At 39.6% G+C, this 14,820-nt stretch overlaps 3 protein-coding genes across 4 annotated transcripts; 1 reads left to right on the top strand and 2 right to left on the bottom strand.

Annotated features, from left to right (window-relative positions):
* The first annotated feature begins 375 nt into the window (after positions 1-375).
* Positions 376-4,535, top strand: LOC111445014 (anthranilate synthase alpha subunit 1, chloroplastic-like). Its single transcript, XM_023083194.1, has 11 exons — positions 376-634; positions 855-1,027; positions 1,115-1,304; positions 2,275-2,426; positions 2,551-2,666; positions 2,745-2,991; positions 3,065-3,121; positions 3,201-3,353; positions 3,594-3,674; positions 3,762-3,848; positions 3,960-4,535. Exons 1-11 carry the CDS (start codon positions 418-420, stop codon positions 4,281-4,283), a joined length of 1,797 nt encoding a protein of 598 aa, XP_022938962.1. The 5' UTR covers positions 376-417; the 3' UTR covers positions 4,284-4,535.
* A 247-nt stretch (positions 4,536-4,782) lies between these two features.
* LOC111444762 (probable LRR receptor-like serine/threonine-protein kinase At3g47570) lies at positions 4,783-8,465 on the bottom strand. Of its 2 annotated transcripts, XM_023082794.1 has the most exons (3): positions 7,956-8,021; positions 5,543-7,632; positions 4,783-5,436 (listed from the first exon to the last, which is right to left on the bottom strand). In XM_023082794.1, the coding sequence occupies exons 2-3, from the start codon at positions 7,491-7,493 to the stop codon at positions 4,979-4,981; spliced, it is 2,409 nt and encodes an 802-aa protein (XP_022938562.1). In that variant the 5' UTR covers positions 7,494-7,632; positions 7,956-8,021; the 3' UTR covers positions 4,783-4,978. The 2 variants fall into 2 exon arrangements, with proteins under 2 accessions (XP_022938562.1, XP_022938561.1); XM_023082793.1 differs by having other exon boundaries at positions 5,543-8,465.
* Positions 8,466-9,599: 1,134 nt separating this feature from the next.
* LOC111445266 (flocculation protein FLO11-like) lies at positions 9,600-14,462 on the bottom strand. The gene is made up of 5 exons (XM_023083545.1): positions 13,723-14,462; positions 13,526-13,643; positions 11,984-12,095; positions 10,379-11,425; positions 9,600-10,207 (listed from the first exon to the last, which is right to left on the bottom strand). Exons 1-5 carry the CDS (start codon positions 14,051-14,053, stop codon positions 9,950-9,952), a joined length of 1,866 nt encoding a protein of 621 aa, XP_022939313.1. The 5' UTR covers positions 14,054-14,462; the 3' UTR covers positions 9,600-9,949.
* Between the last annotated feature and the right edge of the window lie 358 nt (positions 14,463-14,820).

The following is a 14,820-nucleotide window of genomic DNA, read 5'->3' as shown; positions in this document are numbered from 1 at the left end:
TCTATCAAATAATTAAAAACAATTTTAGTATTACGTCCACAAAGCTTCATTATTTATATATATATATATATATATATATATATATTTTCATTACTCTTCATTTCTTTATTTATTTCATAGCAGACTCCAACCAATTAATATTATACCGTAAAAGAACCATTTTTATTCACTTATTCTATATTAAATTTATTATTTTTAAATTTAATCTATATTCTAATTAACTAAATGTTTTATATGGTCTATCGATAATCAATGGAAATCTAAAAAACAATAAAAAAAATGGCGGTGAAATTTCATGTAGTTTGAACCGTTACATGCAGCTCGCGTGCAATGCGAATAAAGTCGTATATATAATCAGGGACCCCGGAAACATATTTTCTGAGAGTTCCAAGGTTGTCCTACTTCCGTTGTCGGAGAATGCAATCTGTTACTCACGACAGCTTTCTCCTCCCCTACGCCCACCGGCGCCGTCGTCCTGGTTCTGTCCATAGCAGTTCCAGCCAGAGAGCTGGTAGCTTCTTTCGATGCCGTCGAGGTTCAGATTCTCAATTGTCGCTTTTCCGGTCAATCTCCGACAAGTGTTTCCCGACCTTGAGGTCTTCTGCTCTCCCGGCCCCAAGTTCTAACTCTTTAGGTAACCAATCTTCGTTGTTTTTCTCTTCTTCTTCTTCTTCTTCTTCTTGACTTTGATTGTTTTTTGTTGTTAAATTACAAATTTAGTAACTTAATTGGTAAAGTATGTATTTTTTTAATTTAGGGAGGAATTTTAAGTTATGAATTATAAAATGGTAATTTTGATGAATATTTTAATTATGATGTGTTAAGTTGGATTAATATGTTTGATTTTTATTTAGGTGTTGATGCAGCAGAGTTTATAGAAGCATCGAAACATGGAAATCTGGTGCCACTTAGTGTATGCATTTTTGGGGATAAACTGGACCCAATTCTGGCATATCGGTGTCTGGTGAAGGAAAATGATTGGAATGCTCCGAGCTTCATTTTGGAGTCGGTGGAGTCCAATTCTCAGGTTCATTTCTACTTTAATGGTGCTTTTGGATTAATTCCCTTTTGCATCTTTAACTTCTATGAATTCTCATACATTTTTTCATCACAGGGTCGTTATAGTGTAGTGGGAGCTCAGCCAACTCTGGAAATAGTGGCGAAGGAGAATAAAATCACTGTTTTGGATCATAAGAAAGGGCGATTTACTGAAGAATTTGTTGATGATCCCTTCACTATTCCTATGAAGATCTCAGAGAAATGGAAGCCTAAATCAATTGGTGGACTTCCAGACACGTTTTGTGGTAAAATTTGTCTCTTCTTTTGGTTTCAATAATGTCTTGTTGAGTATGTAGAATAGGTTCGGTGAGATTCCACGTCGGTTAGGGAGGAGAACGAATCCTTCTTTATAAAGGTGTGGAAATCTCTCCCTAGCCTACGCTTTCTAAAATCCTCGAGGGGAAGTCCGAATGAAAAAGCCCAAAAAGGACAATATCTACTAGCGGTGAGTTTGGGTTGTTACAAATGGTATCAGAGCCAAATACCAAGCGATGTGCCAACGAGGAAGTTGAGCCCCGAAGGGGGTGGACACAAGACGGTGTGTCAGCAAGAATATTGGGCCCTGAAGGAGGGTGGATTTGGAGTCCACATCGATTGAAGAAGGGAACGAGTGCCAACGAGGACGTTGGGCTCCGAAGGGGGTGGACGGTGTGCCAACAAAGACACTGGGCCCTAAAGGAGGATAGATTAGGGGGTCTCATATTAATTGGAGAAGGAAACGAGTGCCAGCGAGGACACTGGACCCTGAAGAGGGGTGGGCAGTGTGCCAACAAAGACACTGGGCCCTAAAGGAGGATAGATTAGGGGGTCTCATATTAATTGGAGAAGGAAACGAGTGCCAGCGAGGACACTGGACCCTGAAGAGGGGTGGGCAGTGTGCCAACAAGAGCACTAGGCCCCGAAGGAGAGTGGATTGGTGGGTCCCACATCGATTGGAGAAAGGAACGAGTGCCAACGAGGACGCTGGGCCTCGGAGGGGGGTGGATTGTGAGATCCCACATTGGTCGGGGAGGAGAATGAAACATTCTTTATAAGGGTGTGGAAACCTCTCCCTAGCCAACGCGTTTTAAAAATCTTGAGTGGAAGTCCGAAAGAAAAAGTCAGAGTCATATTTTAAGTATGGTTTGAGGCGTTTGTTTTATTAAGCTGATGGGTTATGGATATTTGATTATTTTGTTGATAGCGTGTGACACTTGTGGTATTGGTAACGAATAGGTGGATGGGTAGGCTATTTCTCGTACGACACAATGCGATATGTGGAGAACAAAAAGCTACCCTTCTCGGGAGCTCCAAAGGATGACAGAAATCTTGCTGACTTTCATCTAGGCCTCTATGACGAGGTTGTCGTGTTTGATCATGTTGAAAAGGTGCTCATTTCCCGCATAACTCAACCACTCAACTGACATAAAACATGCTTTGTTTGTCTGTTATTTATTTTAATGAAGTTGCTCTACTCTATAGCTATAGCTGATTTGAAGTTTTGAACATCAGAAAGTGTATATAACTGTTTGGGTGGAGCTGGATGCATATTTGTCAGTGGAGAAAGCTTATGAAGATGGAGTAAAACGTTTGGACATTCTGGCAAAGAGATTTCAAGATGATGAACAGTGAGTATATGCTGTTCTTTCATTTGAGATGACTGTGTTGAAACATTTACATCAATTTATTTGAATTTTGATTGTCAGTCCAAGGTTGAGTTCGGGTATTGTCGACTTGAATACTCGCCATTTCGGTCCATCCTTACAGAAATCAAACATGACTAGTGACTCTTACAAAGAGGCTGTGCTTCAGGCAAAAGAACATATTCTTGCAGGAGATATTTTCCAGATAGTTCTAAGCCAGCGTTTCGAGTATCGAACTTTTGCCAATCCGTTCGAGATTTATAGAGCGTTGAGAATTGTCAACCCGAGTCCGTATATGGCTTACTTGCAAGTAATGTTGTCTTAAACAGTCTACAAATTTTCAACTCAAACATGTTCTTACTAAGCTATACATTCTTGTCCAGGCTCGAGGTTGCACGTTGGTTGGTTCTAGTCCTGAAATTCTTACTCGTGTCAAAAAGGTAACAAATTATTATGTTTTTTGTTCTTACTAAGCTGTTTAGTATGTAAAATTATAACCACAAAGTATGGTTTCAATAGAATAAGATTGTAAATCGCCCCTTGGCTGGAACTGTTCGAAGAGGGAGGACAGAAAAAGAAGATGAAATGTTGGAGAAGCAGTTACTGAATGATGCAAAACAGTGTGCAGAACACATTATGCTCGTTGATTTGGCTCGAAACGACGTTGGAAAGGTTTCATTTCACTTCTTTTGCCTCGTTTCTATTCGTGATTCATGTTTTGAAAACGAGGTGATATGAACCAAGTAAGAAGAAAAAAGTTGTGTTTTCGTGAGATCCCACAACGGTTGGAGAGGGAAACGAAACATTCTTTATAAGGGTGTGGAAACCTCTCCTTCGTAGACACGTTTTAAAAACCTTAAGGGAAAGCCCAAGAAGGATATCATTACATTAACTTTGGCGATGGTTATGTAGGTTTCGAAAAATAGCTCGGTGAAGGTAGAAACACTTATGAATATTGAGCGATATTCGCACGTAATGCACATAAGCTCAACGGTAAAAATGCAGTACCTTTCATGTAGATAAAAGAAAGGAACAACAAATTGTACATTAAAGTGATGCAGCTATGATTCCTTTGTGTAGGTAACAGGAGAGTTGCTCGACCATCTAAGTAGCTGGGATGCCCTGCAAGCTGCATTACCTGTTGGAACTGTTAGCGGAGCACCCAAGGTTGCTTGATTGTTCTCTCCCAAGAACTGTTTCATTTCTAATAGTCAATTGAGCCAAAGAAAAAAACAAAGAGCTTAGCGAGAATGAGTTCGAACTATCGTTGTTTTGCAGGTAAAGGCCATGGAGTTGATCGATGAATTGGAGACAACAAGACGAGGTCCATATAGTGGTGGATTCGGTACCGTCGCTTTTAATGGTGATATGGACATAGCACTCGCTCTTAGAACGATCGTATTTCCGACGTCATCTCATTACGACACAATGTACTCGTACAAGGGTGTGAACCAGCGCCAGGAATGGGTTGCTCACCTACAAGCTGGAGCTGGTATAGTGGCTGATAGTAGTCCTGATGATGAACACCAAGAATGCCAAAACAAAGCTGCTGCTCTTGCTCGTGCCATTGCCTTGGCAGAGTCCACTTTTGTTAACAAGTAATCTTCCGCACCTGGCTCTCTTCAGATTACTGAAAGAATTTCGTTCTATATGCAACAAGGCCATAATCATAATTTATACTACCAATCTCAACCTCTGTACAACTATTCAAACAATTATAAGGAACATCAAGGCTGTTCAATTCATAATATCTGTATTTCTTTCTCTTCACCAAAACATATATAATTTTGTTAGTCTATTGATGTCCACATCGGTTAGAGAGGGGAACAAAACATTTCTTATAAGGGCGTAGAAAACCTCGAGGGAAAACCCAAAGAGGACAATATCGGTTAATAGTGGACTTGAACTATTACAAATAGTTTTAGAGCCAGATACCGGGCAGCGTGCCAGCGAGGACGTTGGGCCCCTAAAGGGGGTGGATTGTGAGATCTCACATTGGTTGGAGAGGGAAATGAAGTATTTCTTATAAGGGTGTGGAAACCTCTCCCTAATAGACGCGTTTTAAAACTGTGAGGCTGACAACGATACGTAACGGACCAAAGTAGACAATATCTGCTAGCGGTGAGCTTGGGCTGTTACAACTGATGTGACCAACTTCAGAAAAAAATTGTAAAAGGGTTTTATGTTTCTGCATAACTTTCCATCTTCCTAGCAAAAAGACAATCTCAGAACATGGTTTTGCAGAAACTAGTGCAGTGAGGCTTTGACAGCTTGCTCATCTTTGCCAAGGTCTTATGCTAGAAACCCCTAAAGTTTTCTCTTGCAAGGCATAGTTGAGCAACAACATCACGGATATTCATTCTCTGAGTAGGCATTTGGGAAGAACATACAACTCCTATGTTGAAAATGGAAAACAAGCACTCTTTGGTTCTGAGACATTGATTATCCTGAAACATAAGATCTTTGTTTTCTGTTCCCTCCAGTTCTTGAAGGCTCAATGTTGGCTCTGCTATTTGCTCTACCCGGTCGGGTGAAGCCTCAAGAACATGGTTGGTCTTAAGTTCTTGGAGGCCCATTGTTTGGTCTGCTATTTGTTCCACCCTTTCAGGTAAGGCTGTAAGAACATAGCTGTTCAAGGTTAAGTCATCATTGAATATATCATCAGTTGGCCTCTTTCCAGTGAACATCTCCAACAATAGGATGCCATAACTGTACACGTCGCCATATGTCGAAACCTCGCTTCCCATGGCATACTCTACATTTGTTCAGGAACAGTTGAAGAAAGAGTCAATAAAAACAGTTTTGAGCAAGGAACCATGAAAGCAAGAAGAGCTAAAAGGATGAAAAGAAATCGAAGGCACCTGGAGGAGCATATCCAATAGTGCCTCGAAAACCAATGGATTCGGTTTCGGTTGATCTGTTCTGAGAGGAAGCTCCAGCCATAAACTTTGCCAATCCAAAATCTCCAACGTGACCAGTCATGTTAGCATCCAAAAGGATATTGCTAGGCTTTAAGTCACAGTGAGCTATTGGCATGGGGCTACCATTATGCAGATAATCCAGAGCACTAGCCACATCAATGGCAATATCTAGCCTTTGCATGATATTCAAATACCTCTGCTCTCCTTCCTGGTCTAAAATATCAACTGGATGCAGCCAATTCTCTAGGCTCCTATTAACCATGAAATCAAAAACCAATGCCATAAAATCGTTCCCTTGAAAATCGACTCCCGAGCAAGCAGATCGAATTTGGACAAGATTGCGATGTCTAATGTTCTTAAGGGCTTCACATTCTGCCAGAAAACTCTTTGAAGCTCCCCTATGTTGAAGGTTGAACACTTTAACTGCAACAACACTTCCATCCTGACTGAGAGTTCCTTTATAGACAGACCCATAACCACCAACTCCAATTAGATTGTTGGGAGAAAATTCATCAGTGGCCTTAAGAAGATCATTATAAGATATAACAAAATAAGAAACTCTCAGTGATGGACTTAAATCCGCCTTATTTCTTTTCTTCCTTGGCCACAGGAAGAACAGAGAACAGATGACCAGAAGGCTTCCCACCAATCCCCCAGCAACTGAGATAATAACTTTCAATGTGGTACTCAAGTTCTTCTTTCTGGTATTATCCAAACTGCATCTTGGTAGATTCAATTCATGTATACCATTGCAAAGCTGCTTATTTCCAAGAACTGAAAACGCGGTAGCATTTTTGAACACTCCTTGAGTGGGAACTTCACCTTCCAAATTGTTGAAAGATAAATTCAAATACCTCAGAAATTCAAACTCCTGCAAATAAGATGGAATTTTGCCAGTCAAATTGTTGCGAGACAGGTCGAGTTCTTCAATACCTCTTAAAGAATTCAAAGACTGAGGTATAGGGCCTTCAAGGAAATTCCCATCCAAATGTAAATCTTCTAAGCTTGTGCAAGCACTGAGAGTAGAGGGAATAGCTCCAGTTAACATGTTGGCAGACATATGCAAATAGCCGAGGTTAACCAACTTGCCCACTTCCAATGGAATGGAACCAGTCAAATGATTATCAGACAGATCCAAAGCAATTGATAAAGATGATATACTCAACAATTCTTTTGGTATTGTACCAGTTAGATGGTTCTGAGACAGAGCCAGTGATAGCAATTTTTGGTTTCTTCCTAGACTTGATGGTATGGCTCCAGTTAAGTTGTTTAACCTCAGATTACATCTCCCAAGTTCAGACAAATTTCCAAGAGAGTGGGGGATTGTCCCTGAGAGCTGGTTTCCATTTAAATAGAAATCATTTAGTTTTTTCAGCTTGCCCAGTGAGCTTGGTATAGAACCAGTCAACTGGTTTGTTTCCAGTCCTAAAGCTACCAATTGGACGAGATTGCCAATCTCAGTAGGAATGGTTCCACGAATATGATTCCTACCAAATCCTATAATCCTGAGCTTTGTAGAGAAGTTGCTTATGAACTCCGGTAGCACGCCACCGAAATTGTTGTCGCTGATGACTACAGAGCTCAAATTGGTGCAGTTAACAAGAGGAAACAGGAAATTCAAGTCATCAACATTCCCATGTCCAAGGTTGTTTTCACCTATTCCAAAAGCCTCTAGATGTGTCGTGCTTGACAAACCAGGCACCTTTCCAGAAAACATGTTTTTTGAGATGACAAATTCCACTAGTTTTGAAGCATTGGATAGTGTAACAGGAATTGCTCCACTGAACTGATTGGTGTGGATTTTAAGAACCTGAAGGTTTGGGAACATGAAGCCTAAATCTGTGGGAAGCCTACCCTCAAGCTGGTTCACAGGGAGTGAAAAGATTCTCATAGATGAAATATTGTAGATTGAGGAAGGGATAGTACCTGTCAGCTTGTTTGCCCCAATAACAAGATCTCTCAAATTATTCAACTGCCCAAAACTCCTTGGAATACTGCCATGGAAGTTATTCAGAGTAGCCCAGAAGCCCCTGAGAGATGACAGATTTCCAAGTGATTCAGGCATTTCACCAAACAGTTCATTGTCAGACAATTGAAATACTTCAAGCTTGGTTAACAACCCAAGCTCCTTTGGCAGCATGCCTGTTATATTATTGCTGAGAAATCCAATGTATTGAAGCTCTGAACAGTTTGATAAGGCGATGGGAATCTCCCCTGCAAAGTAATTGTTTTTAAAGTCCAATACTTGCAGGCGGCTCAAACTGCCGATCTCTTGAGGAATTCTTCCTCCAAAGCTATTGTTATGAAGATTTAAGGTTGTAAGGAAGCTCAAATTCCCTATAGAAGGCGATACCTGACCGACGAATCGATACGACTGAAGATTCAACTCAGTGACCCTCTGCTGTGGGCTGCATTTGACGCCTACCCAGTTGCAGAAATGGACAGACTCATTCCAGGAGATGAACAGGCCAAATGGGTCGAGAGATATCTCAGATTTGAAAGATAGCAATGCAAGCATGTCTGTGTCGTTTCCTCCAAGAGCTGCTGAGGGTAAAGGAAGGCTGAGTAGAAGAACAGACATTAAAAACAACCCAAATTGGGGATTGCTTCCACACTCCATAATAAGGATTAAGATTCTGTGAGTGATGTTCAAGAGAGTGATTGCAATTTAGCAGAGGTAGCAACAATCTGGTGGTCTGAAAATTGTGGGATTGGCCTTTTCTTGCCTTCGATGTCAAGTTCTGTTTGCCCCATTTATCAAGAACAGAAAACAAGAACCAATGGCTTTGAGGATCGATCGCGTTGAATTCAAGCCCAAAAATTTGAATTTATGATGAGCAAAAGGGATTAGGTTGAAGACTACGTAAGATTATTGAAGGTTTAGACAAAAGATATCATGACAGGTTGGAGGATTGGAATAATTAATAGCAGCAAACAATGAGTCACGTATGAACATAATAGGAATATAATTCAATGTCTAAAATATCAATTATTCTTTCAAACGTAGGGTAGGATAGTATAAACTTACGAGTCTAACTCAATTGGAATTGACATATATTTCTTTTTTTTAAATTAATAATTCAATCTTCGTCCCTTCACTTATTGTATTAAAAAAAAAATTGCAACCGACTTGATAACCTATTTATTTAAAATAATATTTTTCTTGAAAAATGCTTTGAGCATGATTTTATAATTTTTTAATTTCATTTCATCGGAAGGAATTAGGAAAGATTGTAATCTACACAATCATTCATGATGATATAGTTGCATATCATGTCACGTTCAATTGATGTATATATATATGATTGTTGACTTTTATGATAAATAATAAATATGGATGACTATTTTTTTTAAAAAAATTGTATTTAAAAAAAATGGTTACATTATTATTAGGATATGATGCATGAAACTTCTTCTTTGTTCTTAACGTTCTTTGGAGTGATCTTCAGTGTGAGATCTCACATCGGTTGGAGAGGTGATGAAACATTTCTTATAAAGGTGTAGAAATCTATCCCTAGTAGAAGCGCTCTAAAATCGTGAGGTTGATGACAATACGTAACGGGTTAAAGATGACAATATCTACTAGCGGTGAAGTTTAGCTACTACAAATAGTATCAGAGCTAGACATCAAAGGTGTTCCAACAAGGACATTGGGCTCCAAGGGGTGGACTATGAGATCCCACATTTCCCTTATAAGAGTATTTCGTGTTGGGTTGTTCGATTCAGGCATTTGTTTTTTTTTATTTTATTTTAATAATTTATTATTATAATGCTCTATCATTCAATTAAATCTTTTAAAATGTTCAAATTTTATCATCTTCTTTAACGTAACATACATGACAACCAGATTATGAAAACTAGTAGATGCAAAAAAAATAAAGCATTTATGGTGCCCTCATTGACCCGCCGTCAACTTTGAGAGTATATTCCAGACAAAGATGCCTGAGCGGCAAGCAATTGAGTTCAGTGTCAATAGGAGAACATGCCAAAAAATGAGTTCTGAAATTGGTAGAATGTTCACTTTAAATTTATATTGGGTCCGGAATTGAATACATTGTCAATCGTCAACGGTCACAACAGTTGAATATATTAAGCAACTACAAAATATCTCAACCGTGTAGAAAATGCGTAAGAACATAGTTCAGCATATAACTTGTTCCTCTACCCATACAAAGCTCTGGAATTACATAAATACAACAATCGACCACTTAATGAACTTTACATTAGTCCTAGACACATGATTTGGTTATCACTTCCACGATTATCATCTTCGTATCATCATGAAAGTTGTTCATGATGTCCAAAAAGAACCATATGATTGATCAGAATTCAAATGAGCCATCAGATTCACCTAGGGTACATGGTGCGGGGTGAGCGACCTCCTCTTTCGCTGCCAATTTCGTCGTCAATTTCATGTGCATCTAAACAGAGACCATTATTGTTGACACTCCTTTCAGAACTGGCATTGCTGCTCGTTGCAAGAGGGGAGTCTGAAACACTGACAGTTCGGCTTCGAGATGGCCCAGATCGTACACTATACATTGAAGAAGCTGGAATATTTGTCATCAAGGGGCGTAAGTTACCTGGAATGCTCCGCCTTATATCCTGCTCAAGTAAAATGTGCAATGTTAAACAAGAATATGCATTGAAAATCAGTTCGTGCAGACGTGTGACACTGCTTTGCGCTTGTGAAGTTTATACCAGAATGGCGTTGTTAGAAAGGGAAGATAAAAATTTAATTCCACAACAAAAATCCCTTGAAAATAGATAGCATACCATGTGTCTTATGGCCATATCCAGAGACTTCTTAGATAGTGTTCTCCCAAAACCCAAGCTATCTGGCGACGAGGACTTCCCAGACAGATTCCCACGAGGTGAATGCCTGTCATCTTGCTTGGGAGGCGCCAATTTGCGCATGCTTATTACCCTTTCAACCATTTTTGTCCCTACTAATACAGGACTTATGTTGTCATTAGCTTTAGCATGCATTCGGTTAATTGCAGGGACAGAGCCCCCACTAAAATGAATATTTCCATTAGGTGCACGTCCTCGTGACGGAGAGCATGATTGTCGTCTTGGCCTACTATTTGGAAGAGGTTCAACAGAGGAAGATCGTGCACTAGGTGCTCCAGGCCGACCCCTTGTGGCAGAAAGTGGTCTTTCAGGAAGTGATGTCCTTAAATTTGGTGGAGCATCGAGAGAGAAACCTGGCATCTCTGAAGGATTCCATGGTCTGGATTTTACTGTTGGGGAAGTTCCTCTTGATGGTACTTGATTCCTTGACGGAGTTGGAGATGGCTTTGAAATTGATGATGAAGACCTGACTAAGGAAACAGGTGCACTTGATGCACTAGATGGTGTGGAAGGTCGACGAGTAGGAGTTGAGGCCCTTGATGTGGGCTTAGGTGGAGGTATAGTAGCTCTGGAAGACGGCGTCGGCGTTGATGATCTTGCTGTTGTTCTTGTTGGAGTGGAAGATCTTGCGGGAACTGACTTAGCAGAGGAAACAGTGGGCTTAGTCTTAGTAACTGGCTTGGCTGACGCAGCTGGCAGCTTATTTGAAGCTGCTGCAATCTTAGTCGAGGAAACTACTGGTTTATTGGAAGGCAAAATCGCACGGGAAGTAGGTGTTGAGGATCTGGAAGTTCTAGCTGTTGTGGTTAATGTAGGACGTCCAGTTGGGGTAGCAGGTCTCGATCCAGGGCCTCCAGATGATGAAGGCCGACGTATCCCTACACTTGAAGAATTCAATCCTGGAGAAGAAGCTGGTTGTTTTGAGACCAAGTTGCTCCTCGTAGCAGGTTCTTGTTGGAGATTTGCGAGCTGAACCCAGAAAAGGAAAATAACTTAACAACTTGTTCAAAAACAGAAAAAATAACAACACAACATTAATAACTGTTACTGAAATGCGTGAGGAATGTTAAAAAGAATATCAGTTACGAGCATAAGATTGAAAATTCACTAGGTGCCATTCTATGTGTCATATGCCAAGCAATTAAAGAATTTAGGTCAGTAAATTTTTCCTTGGCCTATAAACGAAGAATCTAGATGACTTGCTCCGATTGTGAACAAACTATGACATTGACATAGACATCTTGGGAACAAAAACATCAAATCTTCCCATTATCATCTCCAATGGAAGAAAAAATAAATACCCCGTTGCCTATCTTGAGTCATTTAATTTCCTAATGAGCGAAAGTTCCGGATTCCAGCTTTGTCCTCACTGGACTTCCCAAGAACCAGACTTTCCAGAATGAAAGCAGCTTGGAAGGCTGAAATAACTATTTATCATGTACCACAACATCTATGGTTTTAAGAATCAAAGATGTCAAATCTCAATATATTCAACTTATTGAGCTTGACACTTGGGAAAGAACTTACTCTAGATTTCAGCACATTGGGACGACCCATTGGAGTAGCATGGCTCATTAAGACCCTTTCTGACTCCGTTTCCAAAGATGGAAAAAGAGGAGTTCCAGGAGGAGTTATAAGCCTGAAAACAGATCAAGCTCTGGTTAATTTAACTGGTTCAATTTGCACAAAGTAAAAGTCATAACCAATCATAAGACTACTAGGAAATAGGCATGAACCGTTTCTGAACCCACAAGAATATTTGCAGTAGGCATTCCATTCCTGGAAAATATACTTTTCACTATCGACATGTAAATGAAAACAGCCATGTCCAGACAGAAGCAAAAGGTACTTTCTTGATAACCTCGCTGCAACTACCAACCCCATTCCTTTCCCCACATATGAACATAAAGTTTCAAACAATAATAAATCTAGCCGACAGGGAGAGTTTCTTCGGGGATCCCTATGATTATAAAGTTTCAATGACCCAAAACCTTATAGTCTGTGGCAAGTGGTAATCAACATAAATGTTATTCTCTCGTGTCCAATATTTTGACAATGAAATCAACAGTTAAGCAAAATATTCGTTGTTTAAGAAGATTTTTTTTTTTTTTTTTTTTATATATATATAGTTGTGGTTAATCAGTGGTTGAATAGATTAACTCACACTCCTGGACTAATCCAACTTGGGAACTGTCTAATCTTACATATTTGATTTTATGAATCAAATACTATTTAATTTGCTAGATAAATGGTAACCATACATTTGAACCTGTGACCTCAAAAACAATCAAATCCATAGATTGAGACGTCCACCACCAATCAAAGTGGCTTGTTCCAGAAATGAAACTGATCATAAATTTTAGGAATTCTAATTCTGAATCAAGGGTTAAGGTCATGCAGTATGAAATTGAAACCTAAGTTAACATCACAACTTGAGATGGAAGAGCCTCCTTTTCTTTCCATCCCCACCTATTCTAGACATGCCATTGTCATCCTCATCAATAAGCTAGAGCCAAAGGAATGGACCTCATCCATGCAGCGTATTGTCATTCATATCACAAAGCACGTGATGCACAGTCAATAGACCAGAAGACTTAGATAGGCCTGTGTTGTATCAACTAAATGATAGCTAAACTAGGGCAGATATTGTCTGTTAGCAAGAGGGTTTCTTGAAATTTGTCTACCCACGTCTTCAGAAACTTCTAAATGCCTATTTCATCGCACAACGTAAAAGAAACTCCTTTATTAACAAGGGTGTAAATCAGTAATGATCAAGTAGAAGTAAAGAGACCTAACAAAATTGCCATTGCAGAAAAATTAACAAATTGGAGATCCTCAACAGATTGGTCCATTCATATCTCTCTCAGATTATAAAAATAACTCGTCAGGGCCACACTCTTTTTCACCATGGTTCCATTTGGGAACACTCTCAAGTCAATTACTGATACTGAGATATTGAGTTTTTCTCAAAACTACCAACGATCAGTTAATCAAGGATAAAAACAGCAATCTTCTATACAGAAATTTATTCAATAAACTAAAATGAGAAGTGAAAGGTGATAGCTTTACCAATCATAATCATTTTTATCATTGTCAGAATTAAGAAAATCATCAGCACCAGTCTTGCGAGTAGGGGCAGGGGTCGCTGATGCGATATTAAAAATTGGAGACGTTCCTGGTTTTGTTCCTGCACAAAACAGAAAATTAAATGCGATAAAACGTAATTTCAGTAGAATTAGCAGAAGCATACGTCACAGTGGCTATACCTAAAGGCGCATCAAACTCTTCCGCGTGGTTCGATAAAAGATCATTCCTCTCCTTCTCACGCTTTCTCATTTCTAAGAACAACGCAAGCTCCTCCTCCTTATCTTTCCTCACCGACGCCCTTAGTCCTCCAACTTGCTGCTGCCGCTGCTTCACCGGCGCTTGCATTTGTGATTCCAAAGCCCTAAAACTACGATTCATTTTAAAATCCCCCAAGCTTCGTTGTCCAAAAATTTCAAAAATCACAAGCTGCAACACCGAGAGTACTTCAAAGCCAAAAACAAATAAACCACGCAGTTCGTTCACGTTTTCATCTCCCAGAATAACACCCATACCAAAGCATCGCGTCGACAGTACAACACCAAAATGCAAAACCAATTAGATCTGCAACAAAGCTCCCCGACCACAACTCTTGAAAGCACAACCTAGTAGGAGAGTATTCCGCATCTAAATGCTCTTCTCCCACCGGAAGCCTCTATTAACTCCAAAACTCCCAAAAAAAAAAAAAGTAGCTGTAGAAAGAAAGAGAAACAAAGAGGCGTCGAACTCAGAGAAGCAAGAATCAAGAGGAAGTGCTTGCGAAATCCGCCATTGTCGGTCGTGGATCAAGCTGAGAAAATCGAAAGAGGTGAAATTCAGAGGTGGAACGATGCCGTATGGAATGCGAAACGGGGAAAACACGAGTGAGCTTATGAACCATGCTTTCTTTTCTCTCGCGCTGCTGTGATTCCTCTCACTTCAAGTCTACGTTTTCGTGTTGGGCCTTCTTTTAGGTGGGTCAATATTATACTGGATAATCACGATTTTACCCTTCCTTTTTCTTGCAGATATACCCCTGCATTTCGGCATTTTTCTCTTTTTTCCCCTTTTCTTTTCGTATTTAAAATTGAAACCGAAAACAAAGATTCTGAATAGGGTATTGTTTGGGGTCTGGTGTCGTGCACCAATCATTCCTTTGGCGGATTTTAAATCAAACCTAAAATATATATAATTAAAAAAATAAAATATATATTTTGGACTTTTTAAATACAAAAATAAAAAATATATATATATATATGGTTCGGTTGAAATTATGTTGTAATATTAAATTTTAATTTTTT

This window comes from Cucurbita moschata, unplaced genomic scaffold (genome assembly GCF_002738365.1).
Source record: "Cucurbita moschata cultivar Rifu unplaced genomic scaffold, Cmos_1.0 Cmo_Scf00007, whole genome shotgun sequence".
In the NCBI taxonomy this organism is placed as follows: Eukaryota; Viridiplantae; Streptophyta; class Magnoliopsida; order Cucurbitales; family Cucurbitaceae; genus Cucurbita; species Cucurbita moschata.
The sequence above is the reverse complement of the archived record's forward strand: the minus strand, read 5'-3'. Positions and strand labels throughout refer to the sequence as shown.

What these genes read in the sequence shown, in the direction of transcription:
- LOC111444762 (XM_023082793.1), bottom strand. Translation starts at nt 8,222, where the DNA reads ATGGAGTGTGGAAGCAATCCCCAATTTGGGTTGTTTTTAATGTCTGTT. An exon ending in TATTGGATATGCTCCTCCAG is followed by an intron (nt 5,437 to 5,542) that starts GTGCCTTCGATT and finishes GAACAAATGTAG; the next exon opens with AGTATGCCATGGGAAGCGAG.
- LOC111445014 (XM_023083194.1), top strand. Translation starts at nt 418, where the DNA reads ATGCAATCTGTTACTCACGACAGCTTTCTCCTCCCCTACGCCCACCGG. An exon ending in CCCAAGTTCTAACTCTTTAG is followed by an intron (nt 635 to 854) that starts GTAACCAATCTT and finishes ATTTTTATTTAG; the next exon opens with GTGTTGATGCAGCAGAGTTT. An exon ending in CTCGAAACGACGTTGGAAAG is followed by an intron (nt 3,354 to 3,593) that starts GTTTCATTTCAC and finishes ATGGTTATGTAG; the next exon opens with GTTTCGAAAAATAGCTCGGT.
- LOC111445266 (XM_023083545.1), bottom strand. Translation starts at nt 14,053, where the DNA reads ATGGGTGTTATTCTGGGAGATGAAAACGTGAACGAACTGCGTGGTTTA. An exon ending in AGAGTTTGATGCGCCTTTAG is followed by an intron (nt 13,644 to 13,722) that starts GTATAGCCACTG and finishes TGTTTTGTGCAG; the next exon opens with GAACAAAACCAGGAACGTCT. An exon ending in ATATGGCCATAAGACACATG is followed by an intron (nt 10,208 to 10,378) that starts GTATGCTATCTA and finishes TTACTTGAGCAG; the next exon opens with GATATAAGGCGGAGCATTCC.